This window comes from Ambystoma mexicanum, chromosome 12 (assembly GCF_040938575.1).
Source record: "Ambystoma mexicanum isolate Mex_15411 chromosome 12, UKY_AmexF1_1, whole genome shotgun sequence".
Taxonomy (NCBI): Eukaryota; Metazoa; Chordata; class Amphibia; order Caudata; family Ambystomatidae; genus Ambystoma; species Ambystoma mexicanum.
This window is the reverse complement of record NC_090936.1, coordinates 28,820,175-28,847,045: the sequence shown is the minus strand read 5'-3', so window position 1 is coordinate 28,847,045 and position 26,871 is coordinate 28,820,175. Positions and strand designations below refer to the sequence as shown.

The window sequence follows — 26,871 nt, the reverse complement described above, 5'->3', positions numbered from 1 at the left end:
TGAAAGGGTTGCCCCTTACCACCATTGTTTTGCTTACCGTACCCGTTCTTCTTCCCGCTTTTGTAAATATCAGTCCAGACAATACTCTTCCTCTGCTTACCCCCCATAAAAGTGACCCAACCGTCCATCATTTTCTGGTCCCATGTCATTGTGGGGCAGTGTTCCATCATATGTCTAAACTTCCTGTCATAATCGATCCATCCAGTAGAACCGTACATCCTAGCTTCTTTTACAATTGATTCCCTGTACTTGATCAAACCCGGGCCGTGCTCAGGGTTCTTTTCCATCACCAAAACTGACATTATATCAAATGCCTTCTCCCAGTTGGCGATGTTCTCTTCCGGATGATACTTACGATTCCTCTTATTGTTCTCTTCAGTACTTAGCGTGACATTGGGGCCAGCATCTTCTATTGCTAAAAGGCTGAATATGTCAATATTCTTCCTGGCCCATATTTGCTCTGTGATGTCCTGGGGTATATGCCAGGCTAAGGATGACCTGCCTGATAACAGGGGGGCAACCGTCACCGGCTGTTCCGCTCCTAAAGGCGCCGAAGGTGATGTGAGTGAAGGGATGGGGGCGCTGACGGTGGGGGCTGTGCCCATCGTAGGGGCAGGATGGGTATACTGGGCAAATTGATATCAGTAGTGCTCGCGCTGGTCCCCTCCCACACACTCCTAGCCACTGGTAGGGTAGCCACTGCTGCCGCGGGAGCCCCATTGCCCCTGACCAACAATAATAACTCTTCTAAAATCAACCCAAAACTTTCATTACGTACCGCACCCCCGACTGGTGGCGACACACCTGATTTTTCCACTGAAACCTGTAACATGTTAGGTACAATGGGACAAAATTGCGCTTCGCTCACACTCGCTACACCTGCAGTTGCTACCGGTGGCAAGGCTGTAGCCCCTGGCCCAACTTGCGCCAGCTCACTGACAGTTTGTAACGTAGGCGCCACCTGCAACATTTCAGCCTCTTTCTTACCCTTTTGCTGGCGTTTTCTCTTGGCAGGTAAAGGTTTTAGTGCGATTGCGCTCGGTGGGGGAGTATCTACCACGAGGGGTGGACAGATCTGGGCGTCCACCACGACTTGTTTGGGTTGCTCTGGTTGCTTTTTGGCTAACACTTTCTTAGCCCAACCCTTCCCCTCACTGCTCATCCTCTCTTGGAATAACGCCCAGATGGCCCCTTCGTCCTCTTCCTCACTTGACCCCGGGGTGTTGGGCACTTCCTCAATGGAGTGGAACAGGTCTTGAGAGTCCTCCACCGACGACATCCTAACTGAAGATGGAAAATTCAAGTTACTACCTGACCTTATCGCATTCCACTTTGTGAGTGCTGACTAAAGTGCACCCGCCAAGACTAGTTTTCACTCATTTGCTGCCAGACATTCCTCCTTGACCTATACCTTACCCCACTTCTTTTCTTTTTGGTGAATATCCTTAAATTCCTCTTAACTGCTGCTCCTTTGCCCGACCTGTATTCAAAAATTGAACCATGCCGTTAAGCAATTCATTCATTCAACATCACAAAAGGCGCCTGAGGATCATAAAGAGAATGTATTGGCCCCAAGAAAAGCACGTGAATTGCAAAAATGTCCCCACACCACACTGGGAGACAAAAGAAGTAATAGGCGTAACTGGCTGTGCCCTGGCTAAGCACATGTTCAGCCCATGATGCGGAGGCCTCCCCCCTAATGTCATTCGTGAGCTCAACCAATTTGCATGCAGCCCTTTATAACTCGCCTACCACCCGGCGTATTTAACATGCATTGCTCCTTAATTGCTTCCCTGCGCCAATTTTAAAGAAGCAGGCACTGCTTCTCCGTGCACTGCAGCCGCACCATCAGTGTTGTTTGGCGCGCATTCGCGCCCCGTAGGACTAACGGCTACGCTTAGCCTCTGCTGAGGCCCGAACCCGTACTAGCGGGCGCACGGGAAAGAGCGAAACCGCATAGAAAAGCCTGCGACTCTACCCGCCATGCGAAAACGTAGGATCACAGTTCCCCCCACTCGCGGCTCTCGCGGCCTCATAAAACAATTAAATTGATCCAGCCTTATGTAGCGCTCCTAAAACTCGGAATAATTTGGCACTTATATAGTGCTACGAACCCTCAGGTATCTGAGCGCAGCGCAGGTACCCGTGTGTGGTGCTCATTGATCGACCTCGGAAGGATGAAAGGCTGAGTTTGGCGCCGCTGGGATCCGAACCTGCGTTAGCAGGCTCTGCATGTATGTCAAAGCAAGTGCTCTACTCGCCGTGCCACTTGACCGACATAATTCGAGGGCTGCTTAACCATACCGCGTTGTGTGCCCTGAAACCTCATAAATGTAACAAAACTACAACAAAATGCATGGCACGGCGGCCACGACTCGCGCCCCTGAAACGGCCCCTTTGCTGCATCCACCACTTGCATTCATTACCAAAAAACACCCGGTGCGGCGGCCATGAATCCGCTAAACCCCAGGATGATTACAAGTAGCAGCCCATGTTATACAAACGAGGGCCCAATGCGGCACCAACAACTTGCATTCGTTGCAGAAAACACCCAGTGCGGCGGCCATGCATCCTTTTAAACCCAGGATGATTTCACGCCGCCACACGTGTCATACAAACAAGGGCCATGACTAAACCCACTGCATGGCACATCGGCCCCAACTTGATTTCGAACAACGCACACATTTATAAACAAAGGCACGGCGGCCACGACTCCACCCCAGCGTGCATACTAAAACACATAATATTAGGCACGGCGGCCATGAATGCATACAAATGGCCAACCCGGCCCGAATGTGGGAGGCCCTCTCAAGCTGACGCGGTGGCCAGCGAGTGGGCCCCTCCTCCCCCCCCCATACTTACCAATCTGTCGCGACTGCCAATTCTCAATGATTTTCGATGATTCTCGCAAGGCGGGATCTGCTGGGCAAAAGAATGATGGCCAGCAGCTCCCGCCCTTATAAGTGTACCCGGGAGACCCGGCCGGAAGCCAGGTCCCCGGGGACGCCTCTTCTGCCTCGCTGAGGGGGGGGGGGAAGAGGAGAGGCATGACCAGCAACCGGAAGGGGGCGGCCAGAGGGGACAGCCCGCTATGTAGGCTGTCCCTCTAGCGCCCCCTGCGGGGGCCGGTCAGCCTCTTACTTGGAAAACAGGAGTGGCGAACGCATCAAGTGGAGGGGCAGCGCCCCACCCGCACCAGAAGCTGGAGAAGCCTGCCAACGGGTCAAGCCACAGTCAAGGGGTTGTGCAAGAGGTCAGGATGGCCTCATACATTTGAGACCTTGGCAGGGTGACTAGAAAGGGTGACGAGAAAGATACCCATCCGATGCTGGCGGTACGTCCAGGTGCAAAGCCCGGCCATCTCGTGGGGGGATGGTGCCGGGATGACAGCTGGAAATGCAGGGACACCTCAACCTGGATGGCGGCGGTCGCTCGCAGTGGTGCAGAGGATCATTAGCTTCGGATGGGGTCCAGGGTTAACTGCGTTCAGCGGCCGCGTCCCCACAGCCGGAACGATGAAAGCAGGCTGCCGGGTCAATTGTCGGGTCTCACACCGGACTGCTGCTCGCAGGGTAAATCGCTCAAGGCAACCCCAGCACAGGGCTCGTACAGCCCGCCTTCCCCAATCAGACTTCAACAATAGGCTTGCAACTACCCAAGACCAGGCAGCCGGCCCACGAAGGTGCGTCTCACAGGCCTGCTCCCCGCAGCAGCCTCAAAATCCACTGAGGCGCACTTTTCTACCCACAGAGCACGGATCAACACCAGCTTAGACCAGCAAAATCCACGTCGAATCTGCATCCCCCAGAAGCCGCTGAAATGCCGTACAGATGGATAGATGCAGGATTAATTTAGAAACAGGATTCCGTGGAACCGGAGCTTCTAGCTCAAGCCACCATTTTCTTGGCTGCTCAACAGCGCCCCTCTTATGCACATTTTTCTAATTTAGCCAGCCTCTCCTGTATAAACCCATCAGGGGGGAATTCAGGCTGTTGATATTCTAAGATATAATGCATATTTGGTTGACAGCCATTTTCTAAATCTCTTAAGAGCCCAATCATGTACCCCTTGTGTTCTTGATTGGGATCCCCCTGACTCGGCAGACTCAATCTGGCCTCTAGCCCCTCCCGAAACACCTTCTCGTGGGTTAAGCCCGTTCCCTATCCCAGCCCTGACCAATGCAGGCTCTCCCAAGCTCATTTAGTGATCCTAAAACTCACCTTCTCCTCCCCCCGAACACCATCAACCTTTCTCAGATGCCCTCCCCAGGCTTATCTAGCAATACATTAAAGAGCGCATGTCCTCTTCAAGTGGCTGCGGGGTCCTTCGGTATCTTCTTAGAGTTCCTTCTCTTAACCGTAGTCCATTCCCCTCTCTTTTTGGTCTTCGGACCCATTTCCTTTGGCCCTCTAGATCCGGCCTCCTCTTCCTCTAGCCCAAGGATGTGCGCACCTTCACTACAAGAAGTGACCCGATGTTGCCAGCCATGCCATTCGAAATACCAAAGGGAAATGGCCATCTATATCTTATGTCTTTCTCACAAAGGACTCCCACCACCGGGGCCATTTTCCTCCTTTTCATCTAAGTTATTTGGGACAGGTCCTGAAAGAGCTGTATCTCCGAGCCATTGTAGTTTAACTGCTTCATTTTTCTTGTTGCTCGTAAGATCCCCTCTTTTTGCCCATAGTCGTGTAGGGCGGCCAGTATATTTCTTGGTCTGGCTTCCGGTTCCTTCCTCAGCGGGCCCACTCTGTGAACCCTGTCCAATTTGAGCTCTTGCATCACTGTCCAGTTCTAACAAGTCTCCGAATATTTGTCTGATAGTTGCCTTGAGTTCTTTATCTCGGACATCTTGTTAAGTCAATCCTTTTACACAAACTGTCGATCATCTGGATCTGTTTTCTAGATCCTCTGTTTGTAGTTCCAGGTTGTGGGTGGCCCGCGCTAGGTGTTTCACGACTTCATCTGTTTTTCGAGCCTCTTCCACCATGTCCTGCAGTGCCCTCTCATTTGTGTCAACTCTTTCCTCTAGTTTGTTCACCTCGCCCTTTATCTTGTGGAGCGCGGATGCCAGATCTCCCCTCATTTTATCTAGCTGGACTTCCATGGTCCCAGGGATTTTTTTTTTTTTGTCCCCGAAGTCCTGTAAATATTATCTCAAGATGTCTTGTGTGACCGCCTGGTCCTCACCGATGCCTGCAGAAGGCCCACCCTTGTCTTGCTTCCCCGGACACCCTTCTCCATCTGCTGGGTTCCCAGTGTCTCTTCTCCATAACTTTTGAATGGTGCCTTCTGGGGATTTCCTAGCCCCTTTCAGTAGATTTAGCGAGTCCTTTCCTCTCAACTTTGACATTTTTATGTTCTGCTCTTTTTGCGTAGAGATAGGCATATTATGTTCACTATATGACTGTGTGGGCGAGGCTAGTTAGTATCGGACGTCTATGTTCGCGTTCTCCTTGTTGCTTCGAAACCTATGTGCGTTGCTCTTTTCAGGGCCTGCCCTCAGCAAGCCATTAGGCCCCTGGCACTGCACCTCTGTATTGTCCAGCTTGGAGCTTTATTATGTTCCCAGGGACCTCTGCGTCGCAGACCCCTCTGTTCCACTGCTATTGGGCTTCTCTGTGGGGTTGATCGCCCCCCCCTATTTCCACCCACCCCTGCTCCTGTCAGAGGTGGGATAGTGTCTGCTAGGCCTCCCTTCTGTGTTCTTGTCGCTGTTGCTTGCTCTCTTTAGTGGTGATGTTTCTGGGGCGGGTGGCAGCGGGGAGGGGGATACGTCCACTTTTCCTCTCCGCTCATGAGGTTGTCTAGCACCCAGTCCTCTGCTGTAACCTCCCCACCCTTAACCATTCTCCTCACCTCTGTTCACTCTGACCCTCCACGCCGGCACAGGCGGTCCTTTCCTCCATCGTTTGTCCTCGGGAGATGCTCCTTCTTCACCTTAATTCCTCTGCTGATCCTGCAATGTAGGGAGGGGGGCCAGTTCCCCAGGGAATCCCCTCTGCTTCCATCCTCATCTCTTCCTCCGTCCAGTCCCCCTCATCTCACCGGACCAAAGCTGTCGCCCGCGGGTTCCCAGAGCTGCTCAGCTGGGTTCGGAACGGTCCTCGAGTTTTCTTCTGCGGCCTGCTCTGCTGCCGGTCCGCCCCTTATTCCCGTAATCCGGTCCAATCCACCGGATTATCGCTTTTGGGGTGTTATTTCTTCGCCTGGCTTGTACTTCATGCACCCATTTGCAGATTTCGTGCCTGGGGAGGGGGGATTGCAGCTACAACTCTTAATGCAGTGTTTGAGGGAGGGAGAGCTTCGATCATAGTGCTCTCCCGTCAGCGGCCGTTTTGGAATTCTGCTACAAGCTATTTTGTCCTGTTTTCATGACTCACAGATTTCAGGACATCGTGGAGTAAAAGCTACTCAAGAGCTGCTTGTTCGACACTTCTGGTGGCCTGGCATGCAGAGACAAGCTCAGAATTATGTACATGAGTGTTCAGTTTGCGCCCAGCGCAAACCCAGCCATTGCTGTCCTGTTGGTCTGCTTAAGCCGCTTGAAATACCACTTTTTCCATGGCATACTATCGCCACCGATTTAATTGTGAAATTACCCGAATCCCATGGAAATACCTGTGTCATGGTTGTGGTTGATTGCTTCACCAAGATGGCCCATTTCATCCCCTTGCCTGCTTTGCCCATGGCTTCCCGGATGGCTACAGTGTCTCTTCATGAGGTGTTCCGATTGCATGGCCTCCCCGTCAAGATTATCTCTGCCACAGGTCCGCAGTACATTTCTCGATTCTCGAAGGAAATGTGTTCACTCCTGGGTATACAACAGGCGTTGAGTTCTGGATACTATCCACAAAGCAACGGCCAGATGGAACTGACCAATCAGACTCTAGAACAATACCTGCCCTGTTATGCCAACATATTACAATCCAACTGGTTTGATTTCTTGGACACTGCTGAGTTTGCATACAATAACGCTTGACATGCCTCCACCAAGCACAGAACGTTCTACTGCTCCTATGGATTCCACCCTAAGGTGTTTCCTGTTACCATACCTGCACAGACTACTGTGCTGTCTGTTGACGCCTTGCTCCAAGAATTGCTTCGGGTTTGGGCTGTAGTGATGTGTTCACTGCAAGACTCCAGTGTGCGCAGTAGTCCAGGCAGATCGGAGTCACTCCGTTGACCCCTGCCACTGAGTGGGTGATTGGATGTGGTTATCCAACCGTGACCTACCTGTGCGTAATCTGCCACGCAAGCTGGCTCCGCGTTTTCTGCGTTCTTTTCGAATCCAGGCCTTTGTCTCTCCAGTGGCTTTTCGTTTGCAGCTTCCGGATGGGTGGCCGGTCCACCCGGTGTTTCGTTGCTGAAGCCTTTTCTACATGACACTTTTGGCCGCGGTACTTCCCGTCGTCCTTCTCTGGATGTCGATGGTCTGCCGGAATATTAAGTTGTAGAAGTCTGTGACTCCAGATACTGGCAGGGTTGTCTGTTTTTTCTCATTGACTGCAAAGGCTATGCAACCTGTGACCGCTCCTGGGAACCTGCATCGAGTGTCCATGCCCCTGTCTGGTGCAACGCTTCTTTCATCGTTTCCCTTGGAAGCTTGGTGCCATGGGAGGGAGGTGGGGTGTCATGCGTGCACGTCACCGCCGCGGCCCACGCTTACCTGCTTGGCAGCTCTAGCCTCGTTGGCGCCTGCAGCATGAGTCTCCAGCTGTATCAACCGCCCGAGGGGTGGCGCAGGGTCAGTCCCGGCCCCACAGTCATCTTCGCAGTCCCAGCATCTTCACCATGGCCGTCTCAGTGAGCCATTACAGTGACGGCTGACTCTGTTGCCAAGCTTCCTGTTTCTTGGGCTATTTAGCCCTTGCTTGCTGGTCGGCAGATGCGTCTTAATTGCGCTCTGTTCCAGACTTGATCTGTACTAGTGTTTCACCAGCCTTTTGGCCGCTTTCTACCTTGACCTGTTATCCTTTTCTGCCTTCCCTCTCCTTCCCTGCTGCCTTGCTCTCTCTATCTGTCTTGGAATTTGCCCTCATATTCCCCAATTTCGACTGGAACCTCTCCAGTCTGTTTTACCATCTGGCTTCCCCGGTCATTGCTTGCCCTGCTACACGTTAATCTGGGGAAGCATACCGTGACGTAGGGAGATGCTTACAGGCACTCTTTTCAGTTCCATACTAGGGCTGACTCTAGCATTGCACTATCTTCGGGACTGAAGCACCGAAGGACCCAGAAGCCTCGGGAAAACGATCTTCCAGCCAGCAGACTCAACGAAGGAGAGACCAGGTATTTACATAATGTCCTATTGAAAAAAAAAAAGGGAAAAATCGCCTACCTTACAAAACTGATGGTTATCTTTATAAAAAAAACATTTTTTGTTTCCACTCAACCTGTTCTTGAAAGCTGAAAGCTTGGGAAATGCGAATTCCGAACAGCAAACATTGTTCCTAGCTCTCTTCAAGGAAAAAAACACAGGCTTCTTTGTACCTCATTTTATTGAAAACACATTTGGTCAGATTTTTGTTATTTTTTGTTATTTTTCTCACAACCCCCTACAGCAAACTAGAAAACCTTGGTGGCGTTATGACCGCCAACATATGGGAAGAAAAGGGTGCAAATTTGGCCGGGATATCACTTTCAACAAGAAAAGTTACAAGGGATTGAATGCAACAATCCCAAACAAGGGCTCAGTACTGGGAGCGAAAACCCTCAGCAGTTAAGGGGTTTAATCAATAAAATAATTCTACCTTTTCAACGCAGCTGCACTTGGGTGAGGGTGCTGGTGGTGATACGACAAGATCATTGTCATCGAGAAGGGGTCCACAGGGTTGGGTTCTCGTGTTGACACTCAAAAGACATGATTTTAAAGATGATTAATTTACAAACTGATGCTCCGAAACCTTTTGTTTGCCGACGATGTGGCCTTGATTTCTCAGACCCTCCAAGGCCTTCAAAGACATCTAGCTATATTCAGCACTTGATGCGGCAGTAAATAATTTCAGTGAGAATTCGTCTTTGGATCACTAGGTATTAAAAAGGGAATTATCTATTAAACGATGCTATGGTATAGTAATCTTTCAAAAAATGTTGGAGGTCGTGCAGTTTCCCGTTCCCTTAAAGTGTAATGGGCTCAAGCAAATTCTGTGAACCTCTGTGGCATTAAGTTATGGGCCTGAGTAAACCTCAAACATATGGCAGCAAGCGAGAACCACCATCTTGCCCTACTCAAATCACCACAATGCAAACCTGGTAGACTTGAACTGGGGCAACTTGGAATGGAACATTAAACTAGGATTAGACCAATCCCCCATCGGATTAAGCTACGTCTATGGGTGGTTTAGCAGCCTACAGAGATGCCATTTGGGATGTGGGGGGTATACCAGGCACCCTTGCTTGCCCTTGGTTTGTATGTGTCAGGAAGACTGCCTAACTCCAAGGGAAGGGAAAATATCAGTTTACTGTCATGTGTTAGAAGATGCTTTTGTTGGTTTTGTCCAAAATGGAGGGCAGGGGGGGAGGTTGGGGGAACTATTAGTGAGAGCTCTATCGACAGCAAGGTGCCATTTTGGGATATAGACTTGCAAGGGTGGAATAGAGCCATTCTGGGAAAAATCGTTAAGTTCCGACTGAGTATATTGTAGTTAGAAAGAGCAGCCAGTGAATGGGAAGGTGATGCGCCTGAACGATTACCGGTCTGTCTTGACATGGAGGACAAGTTCAGTCCTTCCCTTTCTAGCTGCCATTTTTAAGCTGATGTTAGGATGGAATGGCTCAAACCTAGCTTCAGTGTGAGTGAGATGAGAAACCGTAGTGGGTTTTTGGAGCACTGTAAAACAAGGGGCAGACATTCAGGTTGCAGAAGTCACTCGCCGCCTCAATTGTATACATGCACACAGCACAGCATTTCCTACTTGCCAAGTGTCAAATATCACTAGCCAATGGCTAATGGTGATATTATGATATGGCATTTATAACGTGCCTATAGACAAGTGTTTCAAGGCGTGATGAGGCAAGGGAGGGGAAACGGAGGGAAGACCGAGATAACGATCCTACTAGGCCAGGAGATCGTGCAAGTGCAGGGGTAGAGGGGAAGAGGAAAAGTGCGGGTGCAAAGGGGAGGGGACAGTGCAGTAGATAGGATAACAGTAAAATAAATAAAACAAATAACAGTGCTGCCAGCTGGTGGCAAGTGCAGGGTGAGTGCAGACATCAGGTGTTGTCAAGTGCTAGTAGGGGCTGTAGGGATACAGAAGCTGTCCCCGAGTGCATGGGATGCCAGGGGGTCAGGGCAGGTGTGCAACTGGCGGGGTGGGGACCTGGGCCCGAGATCAGCCAGGTAACCAGTGCAGATTCAGATTCAGCCAGGAGATCAGCAGGGGATAGGGGGAGAGAAATCAGAAGCCAAGAGGAAGGTCTTGAGGTGGTGCTTCCGGAACCAGAGATGGTTCTACACAAGTTTCAGAGAGGCAGGGAGGCTGTTCCAGACGGAGGCTCCTGCAGAAGAAAGAGATCTACCACCAACTCGCTGCTTGGAGAAGCGACTAACTCTGAGGGAGTTGGAGGCGGATTAGCGAAGAGCTCGAGAAGGAAGATATTTAGGAAGGGAGAGTTGTGTGGTATTGAGGTTCCTGCCCCCAGAAGGCCTTGTGGACAATGCAGAGGGTTTTGAACTTAATCCTCGCTGCCACTGGGAGCCAGTGCAGAGATTTCAGACCTGGAGGGATACGATCCCTCGGCCTGAGGCCACGGACAAGTCTGGCAGTCCTGTTTTGGATGAGTTGCATAGGGCGGAGACTAGAGGCAGGCAGATTTAGAAAGAGGCTGTTGCAGTAGTCAAGCCTGGAGAGAACGAGAGCCCTGGAGACAGTGAACTTCTGGGGGTAGGAGAGGAAAGGAAGAATACTCTGAGGAAGTGCAGCTGGTAGTGTGACTTCTTAGAGACATCAGAGATGTGAGGAGAGAAGGAAAGTGTGGAGTCGAAGATGACCCCAAGGTTTTTAGCTTCACAAGTGGTAACAGGAAGAGGGCCAAGAGAGGCCGGCCAGAGAGTGACAGGACAGGCGGACGCAGGTGTGCTGATGAGGAGAATCTCAGCTGTACAGGCATTAAGCCAGAGATCATTGGTGGCCCACCACTCCTGGATAGCAGACAGTCAGAGATGAGAGAAGGAGAAGAGGTGGCAGAAGGTAGTCTGAAAATGAGTTGAGTGTCATCCGCATACCACTGAAAGTTGGGGCAGAGAGCGGCAATGCGGTGGGCAAGAAGTGCCAGGTATTGGTTGAACAGCCAGGGAGAGAGGCTAGACCCCTGGGGAACACCACAGTTGGAGATGGAGATATAGGAGAGGAAGGACCCAAGTTGGACCTGGGAGGGTCTATCAGAGTGGAAGGAGGTCAGCCATGCCAGAGCCTGATCACGGAGACAGTTGAGCAGGATGGTATGGTTGACCGTATCAAAGGCAGAAGAGAGATCAAGTAAAATGAGGACACGGGGTATTGGAATCAAGGTTGGAGAGCAGGTCTTCACGGATGTTCAGGAGAGTAGGTTCCGTGCTTCTGGCAGCTCTGAAGCTAGACTGATGGTCATGTAGACAACCAACAGATTCACTGTGAAGATTGAGCTGGGAGATGGCCAGCTTTAGCCAGAGCTTGCCCAGAAAAGGAGTGATGGAGATAGGACAATACTTAGCTGGGCAGGATGGGTCGGCAGAGGGTTTCTTAAGGAGAGAGTGCTTCAGGGGGGAGGGGAAGACTCCAGTGGCAAATGAGTGGTTGCAGAAATCAGCCAGTGCAGGAGCCAGGGTATCAATGTGGTCCTTGATGGTTTTGGAGGAACAGGGGCGAACCTGTTTTGACGAGACTTTCATAGATCGGACTTGTCTAGAAACCTCGTCTGAGGAGAACACGGGAAAGGCATAGAAAGATGGAGGAGAGGTGGCCGAAGAAGGGCCAAAGGAAGAGCAGGGGGTAGAGGGAGGAGGGGGAGAGGAAGAGAGAGAGGACCGGATGTTCTGAGTTTTAGAGATAAAATGAGAAGCCAAGGCCGTGCAGAGGGCCTGGGAGGGGAAAGGGGAGGTAGAGACGACAGCAGGATTGGCCAACTCCTTGCAGATTTTAAAGAGTTTGTTGTTAGTTGCCGCAGAGACGCGGGCTTGGATGTGGGCTCTCTTCTTAGTGAGGACAGAGAGCCGGTATTGCCTTTGGAGCAGGCGGCTGGCCAGTTTGTCAGAGGATGTACCGAAAGCATACCATTTCCTCTCAGCTCCCTGCACTTGCGTTTAAGGGTGAAGAGTTACACTTGGCTTTGGGTTTCAAGCGGATCCTCATGACGCGAGCAAGAACATCGAGAGTATCCGATATAGCAGAGTGTAGCATGGAAAGGGCTGTGTCAGGGTGTGAGTCAGCCAAGGGGGGGCGGGAGGTGAGAAAGCGGTGGCGAAAGCCTCAACTGACACACGCTTCATGGGTCAGATAACCGAGAAGGTAGGTGGCAGTGCTAGGGTTGGCTTCACCTAAGGGGTAGAGAGGGTGAGATGGGAGGAAAGGAAAATTGGTCACTCCAGGAGAGAGGAATGGTGAGAGAGGTTGAAAGGGGAAGGTCTGAAGGGATCAAAACATCAAGAGTGTGCCCTGGAGAGTGAGTCGGGCCAGAGGGGAGAATAGAGAGTGAGAGAGTCACAGAGGTCATAAAAGAGTCCAGTGGATGGACAGGAAGCATCCAGGTGGACGTTGAAGTCTCCAAGAAGGATGAGTTGAGTGGTTGAGACCAGGAGGGAAAAGGAGAGTCTGCCCACTCAGAGAGGAAGGAAGAGATCTGACCAGGTGGTCGATAGATGGTAGCCACAGTAAGGGAATGGCCAGGAGAGAGAGAGAGCCTGCAGACGGGGCATTCGAAAGAGGAGTAGCCCTGTGTAGGAATGACAGAGGCAGGAATCCACTCAGGGAAGATCAGGGCTACACCCTGTTACGCTCACCTGGCTCCCACAGGGGCGTCGATCGGACCCGGACAGCTGCAACCTCCTCCAACGTGAAGCGCAGTGCAGAGATGACAGACTGGACTGGACCGCCTAATCTCGTCTGCTTGACCCGTAGAAGTATTCTCCTGCAAGTGGAGAAAGGGATTTAGCCACCTGTGGATTCTAGTAATGGCACCCCACTGTTCTCCTCACTAATCACCACCGATATTCACTTTCAGTAAGCTCACCTTATGTTTTTAAATGATGAGCTCTCCATCCTGCGTGGAATGCAGGGGCGCGTAGATACCAGTTACTTCACTGGTTCGAAGGCATTGGAAGAGTTCCGGATGAATATTGACTCCGAGGTTCCAGGCGAGAACCCGTAAGTATAAAGTTCAAAGAGTTCAATATGTCCGATGTTCACTCTTGTACATTCCTTTCTTGTGTTGCAGCTGGGTCCAAGGGAAGATTGTCTTGTGGCAGCTGATGGTGTTCAGGTAAGAGTCTGTATTACCCAACACTGTCCGGTAAAAGATGCGTGTATTTAAATTGCTGGTTTCTCTCTCCTTACAGGTGCGGCGTAAGAAGTTGCGGTTTGTTACAGAATAATGTCTCCGGTTGTTAATCAGGTAGGTCTATGGTGGAGAGGTTGTATTTGTTGGCTTTCTCGGCTCACCTTATGTTTCCTTTGTCCCCTAGATGGTGGAATTCGGCGAAGAAAATGATCGAGGCTGCGCCGGATCAAAAAATGCTGTGAGGACTGGTGAGTATGGCACGGCGCTGCAGCTGGCAATGCGACGCGTGTAGAATAATGTCCTTTTCAAGTTCGAAGACGTGATGGATCTGGAATTCGGGTAAGGATTGAAATAATATCTGTGTTCTTACCTTCCTTCTTCTTTCTTCTTTTGCTAGGAGCTCTGGATTCGAGACGAGCGTGGCTGAAGACTGGATGCTGACTGCAGGCACGGTGAGCGTTTTGCTGCTGGATGCAGAATAACGTGAAGCATGTGCTGCTGTTTGGGCGTGGTTTAAATAGCCTCCAAAGTAGTTCCAGGTAAGAAGTCCCTAGAACCACACCCGAGTACAAAATAGTCTCTGTAGTAAAATAGTCCCATTCAGGCCTCACGTTGGCTTGCATTCATTTGCAGCATGGTCTGTATGAGGTAAGTAAAGTCTATGAGCCTGGCGCCTATGGCGCCAGGACTGATTTCTATTATGAGCCTGGCGCCTAAGGCGCCAGGACTGAACCCAGACAGCCCCCAGCCAGGGCTGCTGGGGTTTTATTAAATATCTGGATGCCTGCTCTCGGGGCTGATGGGCTTGATCCGGATGCCCGGGGGTAGGCATCATGAAACACCCCCTCCGGAACGGTTGGCTCTGGGAGCGGAAAGGATCTTGTAGCCATCCGGGAGAAAAATGTCAAATCTTGTGACAGAGCTGGCCGTGAACCATGTTTCGGTAAGACCGAGGACATCGAGGTCAAGTTCCTCCAGGAGGTAGCAGATGTCAGAGGAGTGTGTGACAGCTGAGCGAGAGTTTAGAGTGGCAATATGGAGAGGGTTGCCGTCCTTGAAAGACTTCCAGGGAGGAGTACAAATCAGAGGTACGCCCTGCGGAGGTGTAAAAGAAGCCAGAGGGGGGGCATAAGAGGAAGGAGGAGAGGGCAAGGTAGTAAAGGAGGAGACACCGGGGGGTAGGAGAGGAAGGTGTGGAGGGGAGACAGTGAGTGCACATTTTGCATCCTACTGTAAATCTACACATTGAGAGACTTTTGCAGTAGGTAATTACTTAGAGATGGTATGGTTATGATGAACTAAGTTGCCATTTCTGGCATCTTCAAGAAGCTATAACAAGTGGTGAAATTGTATTGAAAAGGTTTATTGGGGTTTTTAACATTAGGATGGTGATGTTTTTACAATAGTCTTAAATATATGTGTTGTGACCAAATGTGATTTTATTAGTTTTATGAGCAGTTTTCCTGACGTAAACGTAATGTTCACTGACAAATTATTGTAGACCAGGCTGTTTTTATAAAAACTATTCTTCGTAAGAGAAGACTGTGGGCCTCACTACAAGTATGGCAGTAAGTGGTAAAGTTGGCGGGATGCTGTTAATGCCAACTTTACCACTATGCAAAATCACGACCTACAAAATAATTGGCAAAAATTCCCCTGGCGGAATTACCTCTGGTGGTAATTACTCCAAGAATCAGCGGAATTAGCGCTGGGGCTAAAACCAAAAACCCATTTCTGCTGCATTACAAGTCCAAAATCTGTGGAATTACAGCCAAAAATCAGCGGTAATACCGCCAAAAACACATCAGTTACTTACACCAAAGAAATTGAGGTAAATGCATACAGGTGCCAGAAATCAAGGCACAGGTGCACCAGAACCACTCAGGAGGAGCATAAAAAGCACACACCTTCCCCAGACACATAACATGCAGGCACAAGCAGATGTTGATTATGGGATCCACAAACCTACTATACATCCAGCTACAGCAGCATGCATGACCACAGCAGGGAAGGAGACAGGCCCACAAAGGCGCAGGATATGTGTGTTACGGAGGGCACCCATACCACGTGCCCGCCCACCCCATGGACACTGACCGACAGCAAATTAGTGACCCTATATCGATTGGACCATCCCACCATAACAGAACTGCTCACCCTGATCCGGGCGGAACTACAGAGTGACATTGCAAGCTTGTGTCAGTCTTACACTTCTGTGGCACGGGTGGATTCCAGCACACAGTTGGGACACTGCATGGGATGTCACAGTCCACATTCTCCAAGGTACTGGACCAAGTCCTGGCTGTGCTTATCAGGCATTCGAATCTGCACATCTTCATGCCCATCACCCACGCGCAGGTCCATGCAGCAAAGGCACGTTTCTACACCATTTCCCATTCCCCCAATACCATTCCTCCCTAACCCCCAGGCAATGGAACAGGAAACTGAACTTTTTCATGAATGTGCAAATGACATGTGATGCGGACCTCACAATCAGCCACTGCTGTGCCAGATACCCTGGGGCCACACATGATTCCATGATACTGAGGAACAGCACCCTACCAGCGTACATGGAGAGACACAGAGGACAGCTCACCTGGCTTGTAGGTAAGTAGTAGTCAGACCTATTAAAAATCACTGACACACACCTGGGGTATGTAAGAAGAAGTGGCTATGTGAAACAACTCCAAGTCCCATGAAGCAACAACACAAATGCACAGAACAGGCCTAGAACCCTGGATGACCCACCCCAGTACACAGACTGTGACCATGTGACAACAAAGGGCATCCTGCCATGCAAGGCAGTACAACGCAATCAGGGCACCCGTCAACCCCATGAAAGCATTGTCATGGTCCCTACCTGGCGTACAGCCACACCATAAGTGACAAGTGCATTGCTGATGACATTGCATTGACAAATACTTTCGATGACTGTCGACTCCAACAATGTGAATGACTTCAAGTGTACCATATAGACCAAGTCGCATCAACATGAGTGTGTTGGGGTGACTGGGGGTGCAGCGACCTGAGCATGAGTGCTACTTTTGTTCAGAATTGATACATATTAGCCTGCACGCACACAGAAAGTTAAGGTATTAAATCCACCAAGTGTAAAAACATGTATGCACATTATTATAAATACGTATGGAATTCATGAATCTCAATATAAGTGGCTATTCTCCAGCATGGGCCTGGCATGGATTCACATGCTCATGAATATTCCCTGTCGTCAGGCTGGGAATCCTCGGTAAAAGAAAAAACAGTTTCACTTTCACTTTAAAACTGTATTTCTTCTCTAAACCAATCACTGTCGTCTGGGTCATACTGCCTCCATCCAATGACAGGCCCTCTCCCTAAGCCCCGCCTCTGGCAGCCATCATCAGATTTTTACTGCACGCTTCAGTGTTGGGAGTCCTCAAGTTGCTCTCCAAGCTATTTGTATGTTTTTATCAAGTTTTTTCACAGAAAAGTTAATTTTTTGTGTCCTCCAGAGCCTGTGTGCTCTTTCATCACCGGCCAGCAACGGGGATCTGTGGTTTGTGGAGTTTTGCACCCCTCAAGGGGACATTTCTAGAAGGCCATCTTGGGCCAACTTCGCGGCCTCCGACCATGACAGAGGGGGAAAAAGGAGGGACGGACCCTCTTCAGGCCCTGCACCAAATGCGGGCTACGGAACATCTTCGTGGAGAACAAACATCTTCAATGTCTTTAGTGCCTGCACCTGGACCACAATGAGGATGGGTGCGAGATATGCCTGGGCTTCTTGAAGAAGACCAAGAAAGACCAGCATAGCAGGCTATTGGCATGGCTCAATTCGAGCGAGGCCTCTGCCCGTGCTCAGAGCAGGGTCATGTAAGGCGCAGGACAGAGGGGCCTCCCGCTGGGAAGAGATCAAAGTCCTTTGAGGTCGCCACATCCGTGGGGGTCCAAGATAAGGTCAAGAACCTCAAGTCTGATTCTACTGGGTTCGCCGCTGATGTCGGTCCCATGTTGGATAGGCCGCGATCACCATCGCTGTCCGCCTCCATAGCCAGCCTGCCATCGAGCTCCTCCTCAAAGAGGAAGTCGTCCACCTCTGCTCAAAGAGGAAGTCATCCACCCCGGCCAAGTTACTGGAGAAATCAGAAAGCCTAGGCCGGAGGAAGCGAAGAAGACAGCGCAGCCCAAGCAGGCTCAACCATCTGCTGTGACGGCCACAGTGGCAGTGGGTGGCTCCTACTGCGCAAAGGGTATCCCTGCCTCCAAGGTGCGACACAGCAGCTGAGGCAACAGCAAAGGGTGCAAGCAACCCGGGGGTGTGGAGGTGGGACACCAGTCCAGATCCCGGTTCAAAACCCTCAGGGAGGAAAAGGGAGGGGGTTAGGCCCCAAAACAGCCCTCCAAGGTTTGTGTTCAAGTGATGGACATCTCATCCACAGATGACGACAACCAAGAGTCCGTCCATACAGTCCACAAGGATGACAACGGCAGCACAGCCAAGGGACATATCCATGGACATCCTGTCGACTCTCCACACCCTAGTGACAGAAATCCAGCAGAGGTTGCCTCCAGCACCGACACCTGTGGTGCCATATGCCCCTGCTCAACCTCTGCGTAAGAAGAGAAAGCACCATCCAGTGCCTCCACATCAGCTTCCTCCACCACGTCGGGCCCCGACTCCACCAACGGACCTGGATACGCGCACAGACACTGGTATGGAGACGGCCACGGAAACCGACGAATATGAGGATTCTGTCCCACAGACAATGAATCACCACACCTGGACGCCCCTCATAGTCTCTCCACCAGACGAGGTGGGATCTTTCCACTCGATCTCCAGGGCCACCGAGCTGTTCCAGTTGGTGCTTGAGGAAACCAGGAAAGAGGGCTTCTTCTATCAGCTACGAGAGTCCATGAGGAAGACTATCATGGTGGTACCCTTTCTGGACGACATTTGGGAGGAAGGCCTAGCTCTCGTGAAGAACCCATGCATGGCTCCAGCCAAACGAGACACGTTGGAGAAGAAATATAGGGTGCCGGACTTCGCACCCAAGTGCTTGAGGTCACAACCGTCGCTGCACTCGGTAGTGTCGGCTGCCGCAAGGAAACGTTTGGCTAACCCGGCTTCATCATCGGTTCCCCCGGACAACGAGGGGAAGAAGATGGACGCCATGGGGAAGAGAGTCATTTATACAGCGGCATCCATGATCAAGGCGGCTAATGTTCTGGCTATCTTGGCCCGATATGAGCGGGAGCTTTGGTACAAGCTGGGCCCGATCCTGGAATTCCTCCCCGATGACAAGAAAATGGGAGCTCTCGACCTCTTTCAGGAAGGGAAGGTGGCGTTGGACCATGCCATTACAGTGGACATCACCAACACAGGTTTCCGGCAGATGGGAAACGGAGTCTGCCTTCGTTGCAAGGGATGGTTGAAAGCCACAAACTTTTGTCAGGACATTCATGCGAAGGTGCTGGACATGCCCTTTAACAGAGAAAATCTGTTCGGGAAGGTGGTCGACGAATCCTTTCAAGCCATAAAGTCATATACAGAGACGGCATGTTCCCTTGGCACTCTTCAGCAGCATTGCTCGTCTTCTTTTCGCTCCTCCAGGGGAAAACAGAGCAGATCATTCAAGGGTTTCTCCACATCATACAGGCAACCTACCCGATCCTGCACGCAGGAAGCATACAGGGATCGCTCCCAAACCTATGGTTGCAGAGGTTAGCATCGCCATCCTCCGCAGGGCAGGGCGCTGGCACCCAAGTAAGCCTGAACCTGCCAAGACGTCGGGCCCCCACTCATGCAACCCAGTGGGAGGCTGGCTGACGAGGTTCATCAGCAAGTGGAAGATCACCTGCGACAGATGGGTGCTGGATGCTCTCGTCCCAGGGACACACCTTGGAGTTCCATCGCAGGTGCCCACGTATTCCACCGGTTCCCCATCAGGAGCTTCACATCCCTCAGCTCCTGGAAGAAGTGCGAGTCATGTTACGGAAAGGGGTGATAGAGCTTGTTCCCCAATTGGTCTGGGGCTCCAGAGTCTATTCCAGATACTTTCTGGTAAGAAAGAAGACATGGGTTCGGAGACCCATCCTGGACCTGTGACGTCTGAACAAGCATGTGAAGTCCCAAACGTTCAGGATGGTCACGTTGCAGCATGTGCTCGGCCAACTGGAGAAATGGGATTTCTTGACGTTGTTGGACTTAGACGATGCATACTTCCATGTCCCCATCCATAGGAAACATCCAAAGTTCCTACGGTTCGTGGTGCAAAGCCAACATTACGAGTTCAAGGCCCTAGCATTGAACTTGAAATCGGCCCCAAGAGTGTTTACAAAATGCCTGGCTCAACTGTGTCTGCAGGGCATAAACGTATACCCGTACTTGGACGATTGGCTGATACGCGCCCGCTCTTGGGAACTGGCTGACAAGCACACGAAGGAGACCGCCCGACTACTGACAGAGCTGGGATTCTCCGTAAACTATCAGAAGTCCTGCTTAACGACATCAACAAGCGCACTGTTCCTCAGCGCCAGACTCAACACAGTGTCTTACTTGGGGTCTCCCTTGGAAGAGAGACGAGCATCCATTCAAGGAAAGGTGCAACCGCTATTGTCGGCGAAGATGCCCACTTTGCTGGCCATCAAGTCATTACTGTGCATGATGTCATCCTGCATCTACTTTGTCCGCCTCTGCAGATTGCAGCTGTGTCCCCTACAAGAATTCCTGGATGCCTGTTGGTTACAAGTGTGCGGACGTTTCATGGACAGGATCCCTCTCAAAGAGAAGTTACGACAAGCGATAGAGTGGTGGGGGGTCTGCTCACACATTACCCAAGGCACAGGATTTCAAAACCCTCCATACCAAGAGACGGTCAACACGGACGCCTCCCTGGAAGGTTCAGAAGCGGTCAGCGGACGTCTGCCCACTAGAGGCCTGTGGCTGCCGGAGGAAAAGGACCTCCATACCAACATACTGGAGCTACAGGCAGTGTTTTGGGCCTTCAAATCGTTCCTACTGTCTCTGAAAGGCAAGGTGGTGAGGATCTTCACGGAAAACACCACCACCATGTTCAACACCAGGAAGCAGGGGGCAAGTGGCCCCGGCGCTCTTCAAGGAGCCCCAGGACTTGTGGCACTGGGCCATCAGACAGGGATTTTTCTTGTTCCTCTTCATCCGACAGGAGTCAAGAACACTGTTGCAGACTCCCTCAGCAGGGAACTCCGCTCCTGCCACGAGTGGGAGCTTCGTCAGGATCAGGTGGACCGCCTGTTCGGCTAATTGCGATGGCGGCAAACTCCAAATGCCAGAAGTTTGCCAGTAGGTTCCCCCAGCCGAGGAGCTTCGGGTACATGTTCTCCTTCCCGTGGGAAGGTCTGTTTCAATATGTGTCCCCGTCCCCCATTCCCTCTCCTCCTACGAGTCATCAACACACTCACAGTGCCAATGCAAGGTGATACTCCTTGTCCGGCGTGGACGAGGCAGATTTGGTACCCAGACCTTCTCAGCCTGTCATTGGGACCTCCAGTCAAGTTGCCGGTGGTTCCAGATCTTCTCACCAGAAAGGGAGGCGCAATCCTTCATCACGACACAGGATCGCTGAACCTGATGGCTTGGCTCCTGCAGCCTTAGAGTTTGGAGGTTATGAGTTACCAGCGGACTGCAGAGAAGTCCTTGCCAAGGCCAGGGCGTCGTTGACCTTAAAGTGCTACATCCATAAGTGGAAGAATTTTGCTAGATGGTGTAAGTCGCAGAAAGGTTACCCCTCTGAGGGTCACGGCTGCACTGATCCTTTCATACTTATTATCCTTGGCAAAGGCTGGTCTGGCGCATGCCTCCAAGGTGCATCTGGCGGCAATCTCCTGCTACACCAGATCCCCAGAAAGATCCTCACTCTGGCAGTGGTCGAAGTGGGCAGGAGCGGACAGGAGCGGTGCTCCTCTACTTCTTTTAACTAAGTTTTACCGTTCCTATACTTTTATTTTAAAAAGAAACCGTTCCGGAATGGTTTCGTTTTAAAATAAGTGTATGAAGCAGTTGAAACTTGCACTTTCAGTGCAGTGCACTGAACAGTCCCTTAAACTGCAGGCGCATGCATTTGGGGGTTTATATTGTGCATTGGAGGGGGTGTGGCGATGGGGTTTGCGGGGTGCATTGCAGACCAGTAGGGAACATAGCTCCACTACTTCTTTTCGTACACTTCGACCACTGCACTCTGGTCCCACAGACTCGTCAGGGAGTTTCTCAAAAGACTTTTCCGATCTTTCCCTCCGGTGAAGGCTCCTGTCCCGGCATGGGAACTCAACGTGGTTCTGACGAGGCTCATGGAGGCTCCCTTCGAGTCTATGCATCAGCTCCCACTCCAGTTTCTCTTGTGAAGAACGGCTTTTCACGTCTGTCAAACATGTAGGTGAGATCCAGGCCCTATCCTGCAAGCAACTGTACCTGACTTTCCATGAATCGAGGGTGGTGCTGCCTACGCACACACATCCTTCACATGCCGAGGGTTCAGTCGGAATTCCACCTCAACAAGCCTTTGGTGTTACCTGTTTTCTTCCTGAAACCTTTGTCGCCGACGGAAAGGGCCTTGCACTCACTGGACGTTGCTCGTGCCCTGAAGTTCTATGTGACACGCACAAAGAGTTTTTGGAAGACTTCACAACTGTTTGTGAACTTTGGTCCTGTGAACCATGGGAAGGCCTTGTCCAAGGCTTCCATTTCAAGGTGGCTCTCTGGCTGCATCACACCCTGTCATCGGTTGGCGAACCGACAACTGCCTGGCCGTCCGATAGCCCACTCCACCAGAACGATCGCTGCAACGACTGCGTTCCTGTCTGGTGTGCCCCTGCTGGACATCTGCAGGGCTGCTATGTGGAGGTCCACGCACACTTTCACAAAGTTCTACTGCTTTGACAGAGATTCCAGTGAGGAGTCCAGAGTCGGAAAAGCAGTGCTACGCAACCTGTTCGCTTGAGGTGAGCCTATTCCAGAGATAAGAGTTCATTGCTTCTGTTGAGCCTTGCCACCTCCCGTGGTTGTGTAATGTTGTACTGCTATGTATTAGTTATTCATGAGCATGTGAATCCATGCCAGACCCTGGCTGGAGAAGGAACAGGTTACTTACCTGTAACTATTGTTCTCCAGCATGGGTCTGGCATGGATTGATTGATTGATTGTTTATTTGTATAGCGCCTATACACAATGTGTTTCAAAGCGCTTCAAGGAGGGAGGGAAACAAGGGAAAATACAATACATTCTTACAGGTCCTTGAAGCAAATCAGAATGTGAGAAATAACTATCATATCATAGCCGATAGTATAAGTGCATGGAACAAATAACTGAGAGTTGAGGGAGGAAAAAAGGAGACAATACAAGCAGTAGCATTACTATGACTGACGCCAATTGTTGCAGTGCAAAAATGACAAAAGGAGGAGGGAGAAGGGGAGGAGGTGGGGGAGGGGATGGAGTGGGAGGGGAGAGGAACACACGGGTGAACTATCTTGAGGGTCAATGAACAATCAAGGTAGTGCTAGGGGGAGGGGAGGAGAAAACAAGGAGGAGGTGGAAACAGACAAGCTCTTTATCAGAAGTCAAGGACAGTGATAAGAGTAAGTGCTTGTAAAATAGAAGGAAAAAGGGAAGAAGGGAGGATGGAAGCAGAAAGCAGGCGCTACACTTAATATGCCTGACGGCAATTGGGGGTAGTGCCGGGGAATAAACAGAGGGGAGGGGGGGAGGGGGATAAAGGAAGGGAGGGGGGAGACGGAGACAAGAGGAGGCAAAGGCAAGGATGAGGGAGCAGGAGGAAGAAGGGGGAGGAAAAAAAGGAAGATGAGCCAGAGGGGGCATCAGAGGGATACATGGGGGAACAAAGATGAACGTGTGGCAGGGGGGACAAGCAACAGTGGATGCAGGGGCAAAAGGGGGAACACATGAAAAGACGCAAGAGGCAGTGGGGGGCAAACAAGATGGAGGCAAACAAGATGGACATAAGGGCACGGAGCCAACAAAACAATGAGGGGTGGGCCCGAGGGCACAGACACAAGACTATATTGACTGCAAGTGGGTGGGGGACATAAACAGACAGCACAGGGTAAAGGAGGAGGGGATGCAGAGAGAACATGGGAATACTGAGGTGGTTGAAGGTACAAGGAGACAACACGGGGCATCCTAAGGGGTGGGGTGAACAGGAGAACAACAAGGGGCATCATAGGGGTGGGGGGAAACAGGAGAACAAAACGGGACATGAGCGGGGGGTGGGGAAACAGGAGAGAGACACGGGGCATGAGTGGGGGGTGGGAGGAGACAGGAGAACACACGGGGCATGAGCAGGGGAGGGGGGAGACAGGAGAACACACAGGGCATGAGCGGGGGTGGGGGGAATAGGAGAACACACTGGGCATGAGCGGGGGGGGGGGGAGACGGGAGAGAGACACGGGGCATGAGCAGGGGGTGGGGGGAGACAGGAGAACACACTGGGCATGAACGGGGGTGGGGGGAATAGGATAGAACACACAGGGCATGAGTGGGGGAGGGGGAGAACAGGAGAGAGACTTGGGGCATGAGCGCGGGGTGGGGGAGTACAGGAGAGAGACACGGGGCATGAGCGGGGGGTGGGAGGAGACAGGAGAACACACGGGGCATGAGCAGGGGGGGGGGGAGACAGGAGAACACACGGCATGAGCGGGGGTTGGGGGAATAGAAGAACACACGGGGCATGAGCGGGGGAGGGGGGAGACAGGAGAGAGACACGGGGCATGAGCGGGGGGTGGGGAGAGACAGGAGAATACAGGGGGGTGGGGGGAAACAGGCGAGCACATGGGGCATGAGCAGGGGGTGGGGGGAATAGGAGAACACACGGGGCATGAGCGGGGGAGGGGGAGAACAGGAGAGAGACACAGGGCATGAGCGGGGGTTGGGGGAGACAGGAGAACACACGGGGCATGAGCAGGGCAGGGGGGAAACCTGAGAACCCTCCCTCTGCGGCTCTTCTTGGTCATACTGCCACTTTACCTGCTTACCAAATCTTAAGATGGCTGCCGGGGGAGGGGCTTTGGGGTAGGACTGTCATTGGATGGGGCAGTATGACCCAGAGGACAGTGATTGGTTTAGAGGAGAAATACAGTTTTAAAGTGAAAGTGAAACTGTCTTTGCTTTTACCGAGGATTCCCAGCCTGACGACGGGGAATATACATGAGCATGTGAATCTGTGCCATACCCATGCTGAAGAACAATAGTTACAGGCAAGTAAGTTGAACCTTATGCAGCCTCATATCAGGCACCCTGCCTTTTCTCTTTCCTCTTGACATGTTTAAGATTGCCTGGGTATGGATGGCACTTCTCTGTCCAGATATTTGACGGATTGTGATTTCCAAAATGGCTGCGGCTATGTGCCTCCTTACATAGTGATGACGGATTTCCACCAGCAGAAATTCTGCTGGTCATCAGGGTGGTAACGGAAATTCCACCTATTTTGGCAGAAATTCTGCCATTTACTAGGTTTTCGGCGGTAACTCTGCTGTGCAGAATTACCGTTGCAACTGTTGTACGGTGTGGGCGCCCGCCAGGATGGTATATAGCAGTAATTCCTCTATTCCACGCGATTTTGGCCCAGACTTGTAATGAGGCTCTGTGTCTTATAAAAATATGTAAATGGGTAAGTGGGAATATGGCAGATACCAGAATCTGCTAGTCAAAAATAAAATGTAACTCATTTAACATGGTTCCCAATTTCAACTGTGCGCGCAGTTAATGTACAAATGTGTTGAATTATTTGCACTGATTGGAACCCTTTCCTATGATTTGCTCAAAGTTAGTTCAATTACTTCTTTTCTTTAGCCAAGAATACTTGGAGGTTATAAAGAGCACCCAGTCGATGAATGAAGATGAACTTCGAAATACCTCAATGAATTATGACTGCGTTTTCCTTCATCCGGTATGTTTAAGGGGTGCATAATAATATTTGTATATTGATACGTTCCACCCACATTCCTAATTATTTTTTAAAAAAATGTTCCATTTGCAAACAGTATCTGAAATCTTCATCCAGTAGGGTGCGCTGGTGAAGCTCTGTTGCTGATTCTTTCCAAGGATCATGGATATTGAAAAGGTAGTCTGTATGGAAACAGTCACATGTTAAAATGTCCACACCGTACTCTCTCAAATAACAGTGCTTTGTGTAAGTAGTAAGTGCAGAGCTGGATATTTACGTAGACGGGAGGGAAACAGTTCAACAAATCATTTTTTTTAATTTCACAACTGTCTGTTGCTGTAGAATGTAGGCCAGTACAATGTAAAATGACAATGCTCGAGTAAGGTGACTGGTAAAGGTCAGTCCTGAGGAATTAGCTACAAGTTTGGGGTACAATACATTGCTAGGTCAGAGGTCGACGGTTCTGTTGGGCACTAAAGATGATTATCTTAATACTTTTTATTTTTTATTTTTATTAAAATTGGTTTAGTTGTAATTACAACTTTGTAAAAATATGTGTTGAAAAACAAGATAATTGGTATCTCAAGTGAGTTACATTGATGTGGGTGGAGTTACCTTACTATACTTAATCATTATGCATCACACCTCAGATATGGTCACAGTTATCATGAGTTCGAATCTCATTCTATCATTCAATATGCAAGATTACAGAAATATGTTTTTCAGTCTACTTATTTTAACTCAGACTTACCAATCTTATTTTTTCAGGATCCTACGTTGTTGCCGACAATGGTGGTTCACATACATATATAATATTTCCTCTAAAAACATAACAAAATCTAAAATCAAAGTTTACAGATGAGACGCGTACAATTAGCAGCAAGAAAATGCAAACAGAATAACACATAACAATGGATTTATTGCTAAAAGTTAAGATTTCCTTTTCATAAATATCTAAAACTCTTCTAAAACATGGACTAAAGTCCTAGTATTATCCTGAGAAGTTCAGACCGGCAATACTACAATCTAGGCTGCAGTCTATTGGTAGGTTTAGTAGCGGTTTAAGTCGCTATTATAAACAATAGGCTGTGGTGTTCTTTTAGAGTTTATTTGAATATTGTTTATATTTGGTCAGATCATTGATTATTGACACTATTTCACTGTATCTTATTACTTATAAAGGGAACTCGATTTTTTCGGGAAAATGTGGTGCGTTATGAAAGGCATGATGCACTGAAAAAGACTCCTTTGTTAATTTGTTACACTAAGGGCCTGATTCATGGAACATTTTCCTATGGGATTGCGCCCTTATAAGACACTTCCATAAATCAGGCCCTAAATGTCTAGTTGTACAATGCATCCCAAATGTCTTAAAATGAAGGACATGAATTTTTCATACCGACATCTTACTCTTCTGCTCTATAAGAGATATCACATTTGATGTCATCTTCATGCTTACAGAAAGGTTGCACAGCTTCCAACAGCT

The 26,871-nt window shown here is 50.3% G+C and overlaps 1 protein-coding gene across 1 annotated transcript in view; it reads left to right on the top strand.

Moving 5' to 3' along the window:
• Positions 1-26,871, top strand: part of HDAC10 (histone deacetylase 10) — a 706,011-nt gene that overhangs the window by 202,191 nt on the left and 476,949 nt on the right. Inside the window, exon 4 of the mRNA XM_069627848.1 lies at positions 25,292-25,388. Within this exon, the coding sequence (XP_069483949.1) occupies positions 25,292-25,388 (97 nt within the window). The remainder of the gene's footprint in view (positions 1-25,291; positions 25,389-26,871) is intronic.